The sequence below is a fragment of the Ambystoma mexicanum genome, chromosome 4p (genome assembly GCF_040938575.1).
Source record: "Ambystoma mexicanum isolate Mex_15411 chromosome 4p, UKY_AmexF1_1, whole genome shotgun sequence".
In the NCBI taxonomy this organism is placed as follows: Eukaryota; Metazoa; Chordata; class Amphibia; order Caudata; family Ambystomatidae; genus Ambystoma; species Ambystoma mexicanum.
This window is the reverse complement of record NC_090927.1, coordinates 1,059,566,263-1,059,585,155: the sequence shown is the minus strand read 5'-3', so window position 1 is coordinate 1,059,585,155 and position 18,893 is coordinate 1,059,566,263. Positions and strand designations below refer to the sequence as shown.

The 18,893-nt window shown below is 46.7% G+C and overlaps 1 protein-coding gene across 1 annotated transcript in view; it reads left to right on the top strand.

Moving 5' to 3' along the window:
- The window catches only part of LOC138453620 (G-protein coupled receptor family C group 6 member A-like), a 345,839-nt gene that overhangs the window by 141,181 nt on the left and 185,765 nt on the right, over window positions 1-18,893 (top strand). Inside the window, exon 3 of the mRNA XM_069606630.1 lies at window positions 4,187-5,038. Coding sequence (XP_069462731.1) covers window positions 4,187-5,038 — 852 coding nt within the window. The remainder of the gene's footprint in view (window positions 1-4,186; window positions 5,039-18,893) is intronic.

The following is an 18,893-nucleotide window of genomic DNA, read 5'->3' as shown; positions in this document are numbered from 1 at the left end:
GCATGCCATTTTTAATAAGAGTAATTGCTGGATCTGCACCCATTTACCACAACATGGGAACAAGGGGCTAGGATGGTATATTCACCCTTTACCTTTAACGACTGCTTGCTATGCCTCTCTTAGAGCACTATTCTTTGGCCGTTGGAATGACAGCATCTCAGGGAACTTTGATGGAAATAATTTAAATAATTTTGAGAAACGTGAATTGACTCCCCTGGGATGCTCGCCTTTTGCAAATAGAAGTAAGCCTAATGTTGCTTCTATTAGGCCATCTGATAAACTGTCTCTTCCTTTCCAAACTCTAATTTCCTTTAGAATGGCTCCGATAGGCAATAAGGATGCTGTGCCTCCTTCCTACTCCATTAACCATAGCCCCGATTCAGTCCCCTTCTGTGTACAAAGAAATGGCACTCGGTCAATGGGAGATTTTGAAGGTTGTGTGAACATTGTAAATTTGACCGGAGAGAACAGGCCTCTGTATGTAGGGGGGCCTGTCTATTTCGTTTGCGGTAGTACAGCGTTGCCCAAGGATTGGCAGGGAACCTGTTATTTAGGAATCCTGTTACCTGGGGTATTCATAGCTAGTACATTGGAAGTTTCTAAGGCTCGCCCACGGCGGGACGAGAATGGAGATACCTCTGGGCAAATATTGGGAGATATAACAAAATCAGTTGTGCCATTTTGGGGACAGATAGCAAATTCTGAAAATATGAGGGGGCTAGCAAGAGTACTGGAGAGAACCATCAACCAGACCACGGATATACTCTACAATATGACACTGGAACAGAAAGCAATAAGATTGGTAGCGCTCCAAAACCGGATGGCATTAGATGTCATTCTGGCAGAACGTGGTGGAGTATGTAAATTAGTGGGGTCCGCTTGTTGTGTTTTCACACCAGCTTCCTCACCGACAATTTTCAAAGCAATACAGAACTTGCACGTCCTTAGTTCAGAAGTACATGTTCCTGTGGGAGATTGGAGATATTAGTGCTTGGTTCTGGGATTCTCTACGATCCTGGGGTTGGAAGGTGCTTTCTGTCATACTGGTTATTTTGGGAATTCTGCTGTTCCTTTGTTGCTGTATCCAATGTCTACCTAGTATATGTGCAATGCTAGGGGGATGTTGCGCTCAGGCAGTGAGCACGATAGGGCACAAAATGTATGCCCCAGATACAGCATCTAAAGAGTTTGTGTTGCAAGAGGTTCTGGTGAACGACCTAATGGCTATAGATATTACAGATAACAATTCAGGGTGTATGGACGACAATGCATGGAGTTATTTACAAAGACATTAGAAATGGTATTAGCACTTGGCATAGGCCAAAAGGAGGGTATGTCGGAATAGAAACAATATTATGCCTCCTATTGTAACAATTGTATGTGTATTGGCCTACGCCAAGTTGTCTAAACATCATGTGCGAACAAACTCCACGGCAAGGTCTTGACCTTAGAGAAACCCATGTAAGCCGCCATCTTGGATTGAGCCGCCATTTTAGGTTCTCTTGTTATGTAGAAGTCACCCTGAACATCAAAATGGAGGCCAAATGACATTCTGAGTAAGATTCTGGCCGTTGTGACCTCCGTGCAACTGAATAATTAATATGCCCGCAGGCCACTTGTCGGGGTCACGAACAGAGACCTTGTCCTACCGTTGACCTATATGTAAATGTACTACTTATATCAGCGAAACTAATCGAAATGCATATATTAAAGGATTGACCTGGCAAGGAACCCTAAGACCAGAGTTAAATATTTCGCAGAATGGTTAACCCGCAAGAGGGTTGGCCAAGGGCTGGACGAATTGTATAAAAGGCCCGGGTATTCCAATATGCGCTCTCTCTCACTAACACATCGAACCCTCGTTGAAGTTTGTTATGTTATACTGAGAGCCGAATAGCTATCTGTTTGTCAATTGACTTGGTAACTGTTGTAGCTTGAAATAAAGCACTTGTATGTTTCTTTGTAACCTGTGTTGGTGTGTTTCTTTTTGGGCTTCCCGGCCTCATATTATTTTCCTGTTTCCTCATCCTGAAGTGTGTTTATGAATTTTAGTAAGCCAGGACCCATGATGACAAAAGGCGAGAATTGTGTCACAGCAAGAATGAGCTGCATGGCGAGGCTGTCTGGCCTGGTATCAAAACTGAAGCAGCCAAGGTCAGTTATATATTCTTCAAAGGAGTGAACCTGCAAGGGATGAATCATCTCTTGTTAAGGTGCAAAGAAAGAACATCAAGAGTGCCAAGTTTTAATCACATACGACATTTAAAAACCTGCTAAATGGACCAAATCGTGGTCTCCTGTCAGGTGTGCCAAGAATGTAAATAGAGTTGAACTTGGAGTCCTAGAACAACAATAGTGAGTGCCTGCACTCCCTTATATTCCCAGAGACAAGGAGACTTTGCAAGGCCAAGTTCAAAGACAGTCTTCATGGTAGAAGGCTTGGGTGATGACAGATAATGGGCTAATTGGGTGGGGAGGTAGAGTCAAGTCCACCTCCTTGCACCTTGGTCTGTGCTTGCGTGCTGCTAAGTGAACCAAATGTTCCAGACATGCACAAGCATGCCAACCAATTGTAGAGGCCCATATAATGAAGATTCTTATAATTTGAAGACCATTGAAAACCATGTACTTAATGATTGTTATGATGACATGTTTTAGAGGTAGGCATATATTGCCCACCTGACAGTGGGCAGCCAATTACAATTCTGGAAAGGATACTTACATGTTACAATCCCTCATAGGTTTTTCATTACTTGCCACGTAGTATGATGTCACCGCTGACGTAGTCCGTTGATGATTGTTGTAACCTCCCTGTTTTATATAATTGTTAATAAAACGGTACCTTTGCCATCTTCCTGAGTTGGTTCGGTTATTTGGACTCAGAATTACTCCCATCAATTGCATTCATGTTACTTAAGGGCCATAAACTCAACTTGATTACTGTAACGCGTTATTGATTGCGGCAAGTGAGAAATGCCTGCACCAACTCCAGGCCCTCCAAAATGATGCCGTTTGCATTATTAAGGGTATTCCATAGCATGACCACATCTCAACCGCCAGGCAATCACTACACTGGCTCCCCATCCTTGACCGAATCCACTTTAAGACAACCATTCTCATGCACAAATGCCTTTATGGCAAAGCTCCCCGTCTATTTGAGGTCTCGTATTGCCCTACATGAGACTAAACATATTCAACGCTCATCAAACACCGGAAATCTTAACACCCATAAGGTCAGAAGGGCCAAGGGTTTGGGGAACGCTTTTCCTATGTTAGCAGCAAAGGTTTTGGAACTCTCGGCCAAGCATTTTAGGCCTGGACACAAACATGAAAACGTTTTGTTCCTGCTTGGAAACCCTCCTTTTTAGGTCACACCTCTGTCCCCTCTTGACATGATGATTCGTTCCCCGTCTATGGGGCACTTTTTGCCTAATCCTGTCTATATATTTTGTCTTCTTGTGTTTCTGTGCACCCTGATGCTCTAGGGTACCCGGCGCTATATAAATGAATACATAAAAAAATAAAAATAAAAATATTGGCATTGGTGGTCCCCACAAACAGTGCATGTGATGTTGCAATCCTCTGTGTGCTTGCTTAAGTGGTTGATCACTGCTTCGAGCATTAGTCACCCGGTTGACATTTCAAGACATATTGACCCACACTGCACTTGTCCTTTAACTCCCTAACCTAGTTTTTCAACAAATATGTATGCCTGCCTCGATGCCCTCATTGCCTTGTATGCCCTATGCTCTTCTCTCATGTATCTCTCTTGCATGTTCTTCCTCTTTGTCTTTCACTCCTCTTTCTTTTTCCTGCCTATCCCTCCTAACCCTCCTCTTCTCTCTCAGTCATTTACTTGTCTGCCTCTTTTTTGCCACCTCCAATCTCCTACCTCTGACCAGGACAATTCACTTAATGCCTGCCTCGACTCTTGTTTGGCTTTTGATTCACAGATTGCATAGAGCCGCGCCAGAGCCAGACATTTGGCTAGAACCAGTTGTGAGCCCTCATTGGCTTGCCCATCTCTATATATTGATTGTAAAGTGTGTGACCCTAATCAATAGAAGAATTGCCAATACAAACAGGTATCCTTTTTTTTTTTTTAGGAATCTGACTATAGACCATCGTACATTATTTTTGTGTCTATTTCTGAATTCAAATAATGGTATGATTCTTCTTCATACAGGTCAGCTATGCATCGTCTGCATCAATTCTCAATAATACAGTGAAATACCGTTCATTTTTGCGCACCGTTCCTAGCGACATTCACCAAACCAGAGCTTTGGCCAAGCTTGTGAGTGTGCTGCAGTGGAATTGGGTCGGAATCATTTACAGCAACGACGACTATGGGCGGTCTGCCTTGGAAAGCTTATCCGTTGAACTAGAAAAGCAATCTGTGTGCATTGCCTTCAAAGAATTGATCCAATACAATGTCAATGATCCAACGATAAACTCACAGATACATGGCATCATTGACAAACTGGAGAACACATCATCTGCAAAAGTCATCTTTGTCATTTCCAGAGCTCCTTCACTCTTGAAACTTTTTGCAGCGTTTATCAAGCACAATGTAACAAAGATCTGGATTGCTAGTGACGCATGGGCTACATCAGCTCAAGTCTCTGGTCTTGAGAACATCCAAAACATTGGACCTATTCTTGGATTTTCTTTCAGAAAAGGCTTTATTGATGGCTTTACAGACTATCTGCAAAACCTGCAGCCCCCTCCAAAAGGAACAAATTCATTCATGGAAGAGTACAAGGAGCTTCGCTTTGGCTGCACAGAGGAATACGCGACTTATAAGAATTGCACTATAATTGCAGCAAAACATTGCAGTGCATCGGCTGCAGTCGAAATGAAGTCCCCGCTGGCCTGCAGCATAGAAAATGTCTCCTTGGCAAATGATGCCTTTTTACTTCGGTATATTCACAATGGCACATCTTACAGTGTGCATCTCGCCGTCACAGCGATAGCGCAAGCCATTCATGACCTAGCATGTGAGAACGGAACCTGCAAGGACAACTTTCCACCATATCAGGTACAGTGAAACAAGACATTACAAAGTAAATGATAAAATCTGTCTTGCACTGCAAAGTTGTTCGGTTCCAGAAGGATTGTATAACATGTGCCCAATCGGATTTTACTAGACACAATGAACCGTAAAGGACTAGCAAGACTGACAGGTGTATATTCCATTGTAAAGACTGAATTTTCGTCTGCCAACAAAATATGGGTGAAGTTTTACAGGCAGGTAACTATTCTATACCTTGTGTAATAGAAAAAGAAGTCATATCACCCGTTCCCCGCTTGGTATGGCCATCTTCACCTGGCGTGGAGCAGAGGGAAATGGGTCACGAAAATGAGAGGGGTCACCTGCAGGCCATTTGAGGTGAGGACCACTTGTGGGTGTTACGCAGTGACAGGAAGAACCCCCAGAAACAACACTGCCTAGATCAGTGGTCTTCAAATTGTGGGACTTGTCCCTCTAGGCTTCACAAAAAGATGTAGATGGGCGGGGAGGAGGCACAAGACGCTTCCAAAAGCGATTATGGTGACTGCTTTTAATAAAGCATATAAGCATATATGGCAAGTGGGGGCAGGCAGCAACAATATTTTTACTCCAGGGGGCTCAGCATAAGAAAGTTTGACTATCACTAGCCTAGATTAAGAAATGTTTGTGTGAGGTTTTAATCTGGGTGATATTTCACCCTGCTTGGCTCAGCTATACCAAAACTGCATACAGTGCTGATGTAGCCAGGAGCGCGAGCACATTTACTGGAAAATATGCATTGCCCGGCAAAGCAGAGCAGATTACTCTACCTCTGAAAGTTACAGGTTCCACTCAAACCAAATAATATAATTAAGTGGGCTAATATAGCTATTGCCGAGATCCAATTAAGTTCCAAACCCCGGGGAAAATAGCTCAGCAGGTGGTGTGCCTGCAGCAAAGAACTGTATTCAGCCTGCATGCCCAGTTTATAAAGCAAGTAAGATGGCTCAGTGGGAAGTGTGCCTGCGGCAAAGATGTGCTTATCATTTTGAAACAAAGGCAACAATTCCTGCCCTCCAACTTTCTCATGTTGCCAAAATGAGTCCCTTTGAATGGATTAAAAGAGGCACATGTTACTAAAGAGCGCTGCTATATTTCTTGTACACAAAATGCCCTAGTCTGTAGTAGTAGAAATGGTTCTCCCAACATTAAAGTTAAAAAGAGGGCTATTTGTGCAATAAAGACAAGGAAATAAATGTGTAATATTTAGAAACATTGGACCAAATGGATGTGCATGTGAAACAAATAAGTACAAAAACATACACATGCCAATTAAAGATCTGAAAATCAGCACTATCCCTTCCCTATAGGTCAACCGAGAACCATAGAGAACTAAACATTCCCTATATGTTTTAGGCTGTCTTTTACCATGCCCCAAAGCGCCATAAACACACTCCACCTCAAAAAGAAAGAAAAATACTATTAGTGAAAAGAAATGTTTCAAATGCCTCATCCACACTCAGTCCCACAGGTAGAAAGCATGGATTTAGCATCCAAAAGGTTTGTATTCAGTAACATTACAGCAGTCAGCCGGGTGCTAATTGATGTAGTCACTTTTGTGTTTCAGTGTCTTTTTCGAGCCAGAAGGCTAAAGATGGGCAGCCCCAAAAGGGACATTAGAAAGTACAAGCAGGTACAAGCAGACACATCCCAGTTTCCCCATCGCAGTGATTGCATACATGCATACTATACTTTTGGGCTAGTTTTAGTTACTTGGCCCTGCCAAAAAAAAAACACCTTTGAATGCACAAAAATACAAACTGTGCTGTTAATAAACCGTTTATTTTCTAATAATGTATTCCTTTCATGGTTCACACAAGCATTTTCCATAGACAAAGAAAAGAAATGCAGAATTAAGAATAGATATGCATATTTTAAAGTGCACTTTTTATTTACAACGTGTTTTTCTTGTCTACATAACCTCATTTATTAAAAAGGCAACTGTTCGTCTCCGTATTCGTCTCCTGCCGAGTACTTGTCCAACTATTCGATATTCAGGCAAATATTTCAATCTGCTATTTACACCCCTAGATAAGGGCCCTTTACTTCACTCTTGTGGTCATCGTCCCTCCCAAGGCACATGAGCATGCATTGGGGGCTGAACTCACTATCACACAGTGCATGAGTTGAACCTTTGTGATGCTGGACCACATTTATGAATCAAGGATCTATGGAACACGGTAGCCTTCCATGTCTGATGGGTGGTCCCTGTGTAGGACGTTTCAAATGTCATTATCAGAAATCATGCACCTGAACATTGGAATGTGTTGTAATGGTGCATTTGTAGCATGTGTGTCGCAAACCCATATTTGTTTCCTGGAAGCTACTTATACGTCAAGGGCATGGCTAGTGTCCACAATGAGATAGCCACCTAACCAGATAAGGGATGCCACTTAGTGGTGCTGTGTTGCATCCCCACCACCATGCCCCATGCCCCGCGCCACCACAAATACACTAAAATGAGAAGAGTGATCATAAGGGGGATATCATGGAACAAGCAGGGGAATAGGTGCGTGATTTACAACTAATGAGATGGGAATTGAGTGCAGTGTTTCTAGAGTCAATTGCCAAGACTTACAGGCTCACTACATGTTTGTCCATATGCAAATAAGGTGCTGAATATAACGTATACCAGCACCTTTCTGGACTGGCGAACTACAAGTCTGCCGGTAGGGGTTATAATCTACAACAGGCCTGACCTGCCAGTAGCTTAGGCCCCTACCGGCAGACAATTGCCGCAATCACCGGCACCAGTATTACCGGTGCCGGTGATTGTGGCATCCCCATCCCATGGAGTCCTATGGAACTCCATGGGTATCGGGATTTACTGGTGGCAGAGATGGTGAGGTAGTCCCCCAGTATCCCGCCACAATTACCAATGGGATACCGGGGGACTTATAATGAGCCCCTTAAACTTGGAAAGTTCTCTTCCACACTTGTGGAGCATGAATTCCTACATTGACTGCACATGCCAGATGTGGAGAGCAGCCACACAGACAAGTTCACTGATGCTAGTTGTTTGGCAGTCTACAACGTCTAGACTGACAGACCACTGCCAGATTAGAGTAGCCACACAGCTTGCTTGTATCATCCCTTGTGTGTTACTTGAAAGAATGGACAGTTTCCTTCACAAATGTCTTCTTTCATCTTGATGTGGGTTATGTTGTACTAGGGTGGGTTCATACCATCTCTGCAGGAGCTCATTCTGCTTTTACATGAGCTTTTGTTGTTTCCAACTGCTGGTTATATTTTTAAGGCAACAACCGGATGTGTTGTCACAGTTATTTGGTTGCTCTGGCACACAGCAAGTGCAGTCATGTAGTCGGGGAAGTGGGTTAGTGATGAGTGACCATGCTGCGATGGTTTCTTTGTTGCTGGTCGATTGGCTCCTTCATGGTGCTTTCACCACCAGATAAGTTGGAACATCATAATCTTCCATCTGCCTTTCCCACGCCATGCCTATAGCCTGCGTGTGGTGTGTTGTGATCCACCTAATATTTGAGTGCCCCCAGTTTAGTCTGGATACAGTGTTCCTAAACTCAGCAGGTGTGAATTTCTAAAAAAGATGTGAGTGCGCCTGTTGATGTGGTGTTGACCGGTGTGCACCTAAACAATGATTTAACCTGCACTTGAACATCTAGTAACATCACCTGTTAAACAGAGGAGCAATGGCTTTTGTGTCCAGAACATGCTACAGTATTTCCTTTGCTATTGTGTGTCATGCATCCATTATGATATGATATTTTAATGATACACAATATGATGCAAGAACCTTGAATGAGGCGACCTTACCAGATGAAAAATACCCCACCAGGTCTTGTGCCTCTAAGATAGCTCTCAACTAATTCAAAACCAGGGGCTTGGAACATATATGGGTATGCTGGCCACAATATGTTACATAGGAGTGTGGCTGCGAGTGTGCAGTCTTTGGTAGTCACTCTTCTCTTTCAACTGTTCCTGGGAGGTGCTAAGACTGCTGTGGTTCTACAAGACTCACTCCAGACCGCGGAGCGGGCCGCCGAGTGTGGCTGCGAGTGTGCAGTCTTTGGGAGTCACTCTTCTCTTTCAACTGTTCCTGGGAGGTGCTACCACTGGTGGGGTTCTTCAAGACTCACTCCAGACTGCGGAGCGGGCCGTGGAGTGTGGCTGCGAGTGTGCAGTCTTTGGCAGTCACTCTTCTCTTTCAACTGTTCCTGGGAGGTGCTACCACTGCTGTGGTTCTACAAGACTCACTCCAGACCGCGGAGCGGGCCGCGGAGTGTGGCTGCGAGTGTGCAGTCTTTGGCAGTCACTCTTCTCTTTCAACTGTTCCTGGGAGGTGCTACCACTGCTGTGGTTCTACAAGACTCACTTCAGACCGCTGAGCGGGCTGCGGAGTGTGGCTGCGAGTGTGCAGTCTTTGGCAGTCACTCTTCTCTTTCAACTGTTCCTGGGAGGTGCTACCACTGCTGGGGTTCTACAAGACTCACTCCAGACCGCGGAGCGGGCCACGGAGTGTGGCTGCGAGTGTGCAGTCTTTGGCAGTCACTCTTCTCTTTCAACTGTTCCTGGGAGGTGCTACCACTGCTGTGGTTCTACAAGACTCACTGCAGACTGCGGAGCGGGCCGGGGAGTGTGGCTGCGAGTGTGCAGTCTTTGCCAGTCACTCTTCTCTTTCAACTGTTCCTGGGAGGTGCTACCACTGCTGTGGTTCTACAAGACTCACTCCAGACCACGGAGCGGGCCGCGGAGTGTGGCTGCGAGTGTGCAGTCTTTGGCAGTCACTCTTCTCTTTCAACTGTTCCTGGGAGGTGCTACCACTGCTGTGGTTCTACAAGACTCACTCCAGACTGCGGAGCGGGCCGCGGAGTGTGGCTGCGAGTGTGCAGTCTTTGGCAGTCTGTGCATGGCTGCAATGGCGCAGACGCCGGACTCTGTGCAAAACCAGGTCCTTGAGCATGACTCTAGGAAAGCGGAGGAGGGTCGCCTGCTTAGAAGCGCGTTCCCACGAAACGTCTCAAAAACCAACTCAAACCCCGGTGTGCTAAGTCAGCCACCGTCAGGTTCAATACAGCCTCATAAACAAAACAAACTGCCATCTTTACCAACTTCCCACACCCGCTTTAGGCGGGCGGATACACCTGATCAACCCACGGTGGAAGGCACCAAAAAGGAAAATAGCCTAAGGCAACAAACATCGACAGAAATGGAGGGAGCTTCATTGGACATACCTGTCTCCGTGTCGAGGACACAAATGCTGGAACATCCAGGGCGCCCGCCGGCGTCGCTACAATCGCAGACTCCCCCTCAACAGCTCCGGGACCCGGTGGCCTCCGGAGGGAGGACCGCGTCTCGTGAGCGGGGGGGGGGCGCCTGCAAACGTGCGGCAGGAACTCGAGCAGCGGCACACTACTCCGGGAAAGGAGCCCGGCAGGAGCCTTCTGAACTTGGTGGAGGCGGCCACGGAAATGGCGGGGAACAACGTGAAACAGCTGCGGATCTTTCAGGGGGAGGAGCCAAGACCTGCTCACCCGCCTCCGGTGACGGCCCTAACATGTGTGGAAACTCAAGGAACGAGTTTAGACACGCCCCCACACACGGAGGCTGCACCGGCTGTAAACCCCCAGGAGTGCCTGGATCAAGGACTCGCAAGGAGGGAGAAGGATACAACAAAAATAAACGGAGCAGTCGAAAAGCAATTCTCTCCAAGTTATAAACATAGAAGGCAAATCAAGGCCCAAGTTCACCTTAACCTACCCTCAACAATTCCTCCAAGTGAAGACTGTATTCCCCCCCGGCCCCGGGTGGAGAGTGGGGTCCCAGAGATCAACGTGATGGTCCAACCCACGATCATCCCAGAACACCTCAATCCATCATCAGCACCCGAAGTGGGAGCGCAAAAGGAGCGCAAAATATCAAAAAATGCGCTAGGAAGGAGGGGGGGGGGTCACCAACTGGGAGGAAAACCAGACTTCGCATCAGAAAAGAGCCTCAAAAAAGAAAAACCAAAGAACTGTCCATGAATCTCCAAGTGGCAAAAAACAGAACAAGCAGTCAAACAGCAAAGAAACCTTGGAACCCGGAATCAATAAAACCCTCAGTGGCAAGCCTCGTAACAGACTTCTTTCATGCTTTTGCCCCAGATCCTGAATCCAGGAAAAAGGAGCTCACCGACGAAGAAATTTTGGAAGTGATTAAAATCTGCCAACCTCCGGATAAACAAAGGAAAATTGACGCGGTTCTCGTGGTACGACCTCAATTACAAGTCCAGGAAACGGGCACTCCGCCCTCTAGCATGCCCTCATGGGCGCCTCCTCCACAGCCAGAAGCCCCCGTCCTTCAACCTCTACTAGTCTCAGTGTCCACCTCAGAAAAGGGCCTAGAACTCTCAACCCCTTCTATAGAGTCTCCTGTCTTGGGAAAAACTACCAAGTCCGCGGACAAACAAGAAAGGGCCACCAACTTCAAACGTGCCGAAAATCTTGGTCGACCTGGCCCCTCCAGCAATGGCTGGGCCGCAGATAACTGAACACATGGCGCCTCAAGCTCAAAGGGGGGCCGGTGGCCAAACGGAGCAATCACCAGACATCCAAAGTCAAGTACAACGCTGCCAAGTCCCTATCAATGGCCAGTTGGCCTGCCCAAGGCAAGAAGGGGTGCCACCTGTCCATCTCCCCAAATTATGCCCCCCGGACCGGATCAGCAGTGGTCCTGTAGATCCACCACCTACGCCTGTAGTGAGACGTCTCCTAAATGAAAGTCTTGCTTCTACACCGGCTTCCAAACAGCGCCCCCAGTTACCAGGCTCTCCATTGGACTCCTCAGGACAAAACAAAAGGGACCTCCTACCTATAATGTCAGCAGTCACAATCGCCCTAAACCCTTTCATTAAACTGTATGAAGTCATTAATGAAAACTTAAAGGATCACACCTCAATCCAAGCCTCCATGCTGACCAAATTGACTTTCCTGGAAGGCTACATTACTGCGCTAGATAGTCAACTAAAAGCCCTCAAGCTGAACATGGACTGCGGGCATACAAATGCCACTCCCTGCTTTACATCAGGCCCAATCAAGTCTACAGTGGGGACAATAAACGTGCCGTCACAACTGCGACTCTTAACTCCCAGCACAGCCCCCCTCCAGCAGGTGGGTTCTACCCCTCGGTTTTTGCCCAACAAGGAGGTCATTGTTATAACGGATGAATCCCGACAAGCCGATCAGCCTCGAATACCACCTGTGAGGGTAGAGGAAGGTACCTATCCTCTTTTTTCAACAGTAAGACCAGAAAAAGTGGCCCAGGAAGGAAAACCTTTAAATCAAAAAACCGTACGAGTAAAGCAACAGGTTTTTTGCGTTGATAAAAGTTCAACGAAAGCAGGAAATCCTAGACAAATGGTGGCGTCGCCAACAGGAAAGCAAAAAGGAAATGTTTCCTCGCCATGTTCCACAGAAGACTTCCTGGTGGAAAAAGATCTGTTGGAAATCTCTCAACACCTTGATGATTCTCAGTCCGCATTGCCGGTTAAGGGGGGGACATCCCTGCAGGAGCCGCCCCACCCGGCCATATCGGGGGCGCAGAGAAATCAACAGAAGCCCTCAACTACTGAAGACCCATGTGATACGGACACAGAGTACAAATTCACTAACTTGGAGGAGCGCAGGAACAATCTTTTTTTGTCGGAGTACATGCCCCCCCCATAGCCCTCAAGGCTCCAGAGTGATGTCGTTTGCTCGCTCCAGATCTAGGGATTTGTCGGGCCGAAACAAACCGGCCTCTAGCGCCAAATCGGGCCACCAGGCTTCTGGGGGGCCACAGTCAGAATAATCCATAAAGAAGGGAGGGCATCTCCCCTCAGTACCCACACTAAAAGATCAAAGGGGGGCTCGCACGTCGATCCACTATTCTTCAAGGACGGAGTCCTATCATAAGGTAACCAAACCTCTGAGTGAGTCTCCAATTAAGCTGTAACAACACAAAGACAATGAGGACGATATCATCCTGAACAGAAGAGGGATACTCACACTATTCAGCCTGATCCCAAGCCTCAGTGAAATAAAATCCTCAGACCTAAAGATAGTGGATCCCTACCATGCGCACGACAGAGCTAAAGTGAATATTTACACCATTTCAAAGAGTGTGAAAAAGGAAATAGGCCTAGCGAAAGAGGACCTGGCCGCTCTTGGATACATTATCAACACTCAAAGATCAACTGTATATCCAAGGGGCCCGGGCCATCTCGAGAAAAACTCGGCCTGTCAGGAGAAAACCAACGGAAACGAGAAGGGACAAGAAAGCAAAAGAAGCTCGGGACAAGGACGACCGGGGTCTAACCCGAACCCAAGGAATCGAGGACCTCCCCCGTCTTCCCCCCTAGACAAACCAGCACCACTCAAGCTGACCAAAACCTTTGATTGCCAAAAAATAAGATCTCCTAGGAGCAAGCCCAAATTGCCTAAAGGGGATATGACACAGCATTCACCACAGAGAAACAGGACAAGTCCGAGAGTCTCAAAACAAGCTGCAGCCTCAAATTCTAATCCAAGAGACAAACTACAGGGGTTGTGGGTTTGGCTTCCCAAGGTGCTATCCCAATCGAACAAATAGCAATCCGCATGTCGGCTGGAAGGGCTCTTGGAACGTTCAACGGTCGACGGACATCTTACTCCTCTCCATATCTGTTCATGGAATACCCGTGGACATCTACACCTTACAACGACGAGTGATGCGAACTTAGCATCTTTTGAAATTATCTGTCTACAAGAGATGTGGTTGGTACAAACACCTGCCATGGACAGGTATGACATCATCCTGGCCCCAGCCAACAAAGGGCTTTTGGGTCGCCCGACCTTGGGTCTCCTTACGGCATACCGGCAGGGAATAGGCCTAAAACACAAGGCCACAGTTCTAACAAACCTTTCGATCTTGGCAGTCGTATTTGATTGGGTTGACAACATCAACTCCAGTCCTTCGCAAATAGCGATTGCCAAAACATACTGGAACCCTGCAGCCATAAACCCTCAGTCCTACATAAAGATGACGGAAAACCTGGGGGATGAAATTCAAGCAACGTACCAGGGCCCCGCTATCATAATCTGCGGGGACCTAAACATCAAATGCTGTGAGGGCCCTGCGAAGTCGAACAAACCTTCAACCTCGACGCCAGCGGGGAAAAGAGGGCACTTCTGGTCAGCCTTAATGACCTCAAGAAACCTGGAAAACTTGAACGATGTATTTCCAAACATCCATCGTCTACCGACCTGGGAACAAGGCACCCTCAATGCCACTATTGACCACATTTATATTTCAAGACAACTCTTGGGAAAGGTGAACTCATTTGAAGTACGCAAAACAACAGCCAGTGACCATAACCAGCTGACGATGTCATTGGTCAACCATTTTACACAGCCTACGCCGTACACTCAGGCAGTAGAATCAAATCACAGGGGAAACAGACTGAACTTGACAGCGCAAGCAGTTACTTCCTTGCGTGCCAAGTATGTTCGTGAGGGGAGCACAGAGAAAAAAGAAATCTTGGACTACGTCCCTCTACTGGTACAACACAGGGCAAAATCCAAACAGCGGCCTTCCTCGTTCACGCAACCAAGACACTCCTACGACGCTACTCTGATAGTGAAAAGACAAGAGCTCCGCAAGCTGAAGAGACAGCTGGGAAGTCTCCCTCAAAATAAAGACCAACTAAGGCTGGCAATAGTAACCTACAAAAATTGGGTCAAAAACCACCGCCATCAACTCTACCAGCAGGATGCGGAACGCATGCTAAGGGCCATTTGCGGAAACAAAGCAAAAGACTTTTGGTTATTGCTAAAATCATCGTCTCTTTCACCAAACAATTCAACCATCAATGCCATAGCCGAGCAAAAATGGATCGCTCACTTTTCCACAGTCTTTCAAGCACCGGAAACAAGCGTCCCTGCCACAGATGCCCCATGGGGCAATAATCAGCCGGTCTCGGACTGGCTAAAATTGAACGATCAAGCCGAAATCGGAGCGCTCATAAATAAATTGAAGATCTCGAGAGCAGCAGGCCCTGATGGCATCTCCAACATAGACTTGAAAGCAAATCCACTAGAATAGGCAGCGATGATCGCAGAGATTTTCGCAAAATGTGCGGCGCAGAAATCCCTGCCGCCTTCGTGGACCAAATCCATCATTGTCCCGATTTACAAGAAAGGCGACATCACAGATCCAAAAAACTACCGCCCCATTGCACTCTTGTATTGTATTGGTAAAGTGTATGGGAGCCAGCTCCTGAAAAGATTCCAAGCCTGGGCAGAGTTGGCCCCGTGCAACGATAAATTCCAAACTGGCTTTAAAAAGAAGATGGGCATGGCAGCAAATATTCTAACCATCAGCACCCTAAAAAGTAAGGTCTGGGAAGGAAATTCTCGAATTTTTGTTGCTTTCATCGACCTCTCCCAGGCTTTCGATCTAGTGGATCGGAATCGACTATGGCAAAAACTAGAAGCGTGGAACTGTCCTCACGAGATCCTGCAGCCCATTAAAGCCTTACATTCGAACACTACCTTCAGGATCCGATTGTCTCAAAGGGAGAACCTGTCAGGGCTTGAAACAAGGCTGCCCCATGGCCCCAGCGCTGTTCTTGGCGTACATCGGCGACCTTGAGGCATCAGAAGTCCTGGCCCGCACCTTCCCACCACAAGTCGCAGACGTCAAAGTAAGTCATCTTTTGTAGGCCGACGATCTAATTTTACTGGATCAGACACAGATTGGTCTCCAAAGGGAGCTTTCAAATCTCCTCACCTACATGAAGGAAAACAACCTAAGAATAAACAAAGAAAAAACTAAAATCTTGATAATGGCTGCCGGGCACAAAAAAAAAAACCAACGACAAATTCACATGGCGCCTTGAGGAAAATGAGATTGAGAGGGTCATCGAATATAAATATCTGGGTGTCTCGATTGACAGCTCGAAACTTGAGATTTCCATGCAGGCCGCCCTACAAAACAAAACTAAGAAGCTGGCCGCACAAGGAAAAGCAATTGACACTAAATTTGGAAAATTCTCCTGTATTCCTGTGCTTGAATTCTACAAAAAAAAGTCGTGCCGTCCATCACCTATGGGGCAGAAGCCATGCCATCGATTCCAGCAAAAACCTGGCAGAACCTAGAAAGCCTGTTTTGGAAGTTGGTCCTTGGCCTTCCTAAATCCACATCTATTGTTGGAATTCGTCGTGAGCTGAGTCTTCTGTCATTAAAGGCAACGGTAAACATCAATGTCCTCAGGCTTTACAGGAAATGCATAATGGATGACAGCGACCACATTTACGGCCTCCTCAACAAAGAAGTCCACTCTGGCAAGGTGAAGATGTTGACAGTCTGGAGAGAGTCCAACAGGGCCCAGCTTGAATCGGTGGAGTGTTCGGAACTTGACCTCACCACCAACCCCACAAGAGTCTACCAGAAACTGAAAAATCTAGACTGGATCCAAACTCAAGAAGCAGGATCCAGAAACAAACTCCTTTTTCACCTCCCTCCACTGTTCAATGAACTCAATGAACCAATGAAATATCTGCAAAAATTTCCCAGCAGGGGGGCCCGAAAAGCGCTCCTAAGGATCAGACTGAATCTACTAGAAACCAACGAAATCAGGAACATCAGAGGCTTAGCGGACTCAAGCACATGCCGCCTGTGCGAATCCAAGACCGAATCGATTAGACACCTGTTGATGGTCTGCCCGAAAACCGTAATGCTAAGAGCTGCTTACTGCAAACATTTAATCGGCGACGATAGAGGGTGGGATGAAGAAACCTGGTGCCCAAGACTGATTGGAGGAGACCGTATGTCATGGCTCCTAGCAACGACAAAAATCATGGAACATACCATGAAAATGTTAACATCATGATGCTCCCACCCAGAGTAGTCACCGTGATTTTGTTTCTTTTTTCTTCTCGCAACTTGTTCTTTGTAAAGTTCAATTTTGAACGTATACAAATAAAATAAAAAAAATTAAAAAAAATATGTTACATTATTAACAAAAATCACACGATGAAGCACAACGATTCATAACACAATTGAATGATCACATTACTGAGCAATGCCAGCAACTGATACAATCAGATAACTACCTGACCCAGTGCAAGTTAATGTTCCAGGCAGGGCGCCAAACGGGTGGTCCTTGGCAACACAGAAAAGCAGCACAACATTTATGCCCTCTTTCACATCAGGAACTGAGCACAAAAACAATGAGTGAGAGAGAGAGAGAGAGAGCGAGAGAGAGAGAGAGAAAGAGAGAGGGAGAGAGAGAGAGAGATGGAGAGCCCTTGTCACTATAGAGATAAATATGCCACGCAGCACCCACCTAAAGAGCACCTTGCCTGGGGAGGAAAGAAAACACTTTTCCTGGTTGTCTTAGGTAACCAGAGGTGGATATTAGGGGCAGGAAAGGAAATCAAGATCACCTCTGTGGGCCTTCCCTTGGTATGTCCAGTCACCAAAGAGGCACCAAGGAAAACTGTCAATGCAAGAAGTAAAGTGAGACAGTAAGTCCACTGCATGGATTCTTTTGGTCTGACATTCATCTCCTCATCCCACTGTGTGGAGTGGGGTTTACTGGAAAGATGTCAGGCAGCACCATGAAAACAAAGTGAATAGATCCAAAGTGCCCAGGTCAGGACAGAAGGAACTTGGGTGGAGGGATACGCAGGAAATGCCCAGCACAGATGGCAGGATTCTAGCTCAAGACACACACGCTTGTCACTGCCAGCCCTTTTCTATCCTGTAACATCTTACTCCAGGCACATTAGTTCACCCTAGTGTTGGCTTCTTACTCTATTCATTCACTCCTGCATGTTACGGCCCACAAATGACAGGAGCCATTTGTAGTTCCAACTCTCCTTTATTCAACTCAAACCATAACTGCCTAACGTTTCCCTTGTCCCTCCCCTTCCGCCTTCTTCCCGCCCTGGCATGCTCTCCTCTCTTAAAGGAGCCGCCTTCCTTTATTCACCCATAACATCTCCCCTGTGCTAAACATGAAAGCTTGGAGTCTACATTTGTTCGATGAGCCTTGCGGGTCTCCGCTCAGTTCTTTGGGGTCTGCCCGGGGACTCTCTGGTTTCACCAGCTGTTTCAGGCAGAGGGCTGACATTCTCTTCAAGTTCTGGGCCCTCTATCATACTCTCGGGTGCCTCTGGGTCTTCGAAGTACAGTCTTTAGAAGAATGACGCGTTCCGGGTTATGTCCCCTGGCTCTCCCATTGCTGTTATCATGGGTCCTTTTATGGCAGTGATAACTCGGGCTTCTGGGCTGTAGCGAGTGTCCGTTTTCCTCAGTTGTCTTTGTCGGACTAGGACTGTCTGCCCTAACTCGAGCTGTGATTCTTTCACGTTCCTTTTCTTGTCGGCCCATTCTTTGGCCTTTGCTTTCTTCTCAGCATCTCGTTCTCTTATGGCGGCATCTTGTTCCGGGGTATAGTCTTCCCATTGAGGGATGCGGGTTCACAGTTTGTATTTTACCATTAGCTCTGCTGGCGTTTGTCCTGTCGCATCATGCAGGGTTTTCCGGTAGCTCCTGAGCATTCAGCAGATTGGTTGTGGATGTGGCATTTGGTCCGCAAGGGCTTTCTGCCGGGTAAGCTTTATGGTTGCCATGAAGCGTTCCACCATTCCATTGGCCTGGGGCCAGAGTGGCGTGATCTTTTGGTGGTGCCTGTTTGGCGAATTTGCGTCCCTGGAACGGGGGACCGTTGCCAGTCTTTACAATGGTTGGAATGGCCCATTCGCTAAATAGTTCATCTATGATTGGCACCGTCTCGTAGAACGACGCCGATGGTGTCTGCTTAACGAATGGAAATCGAGAGTACTTGTCAATTGCTACGAGC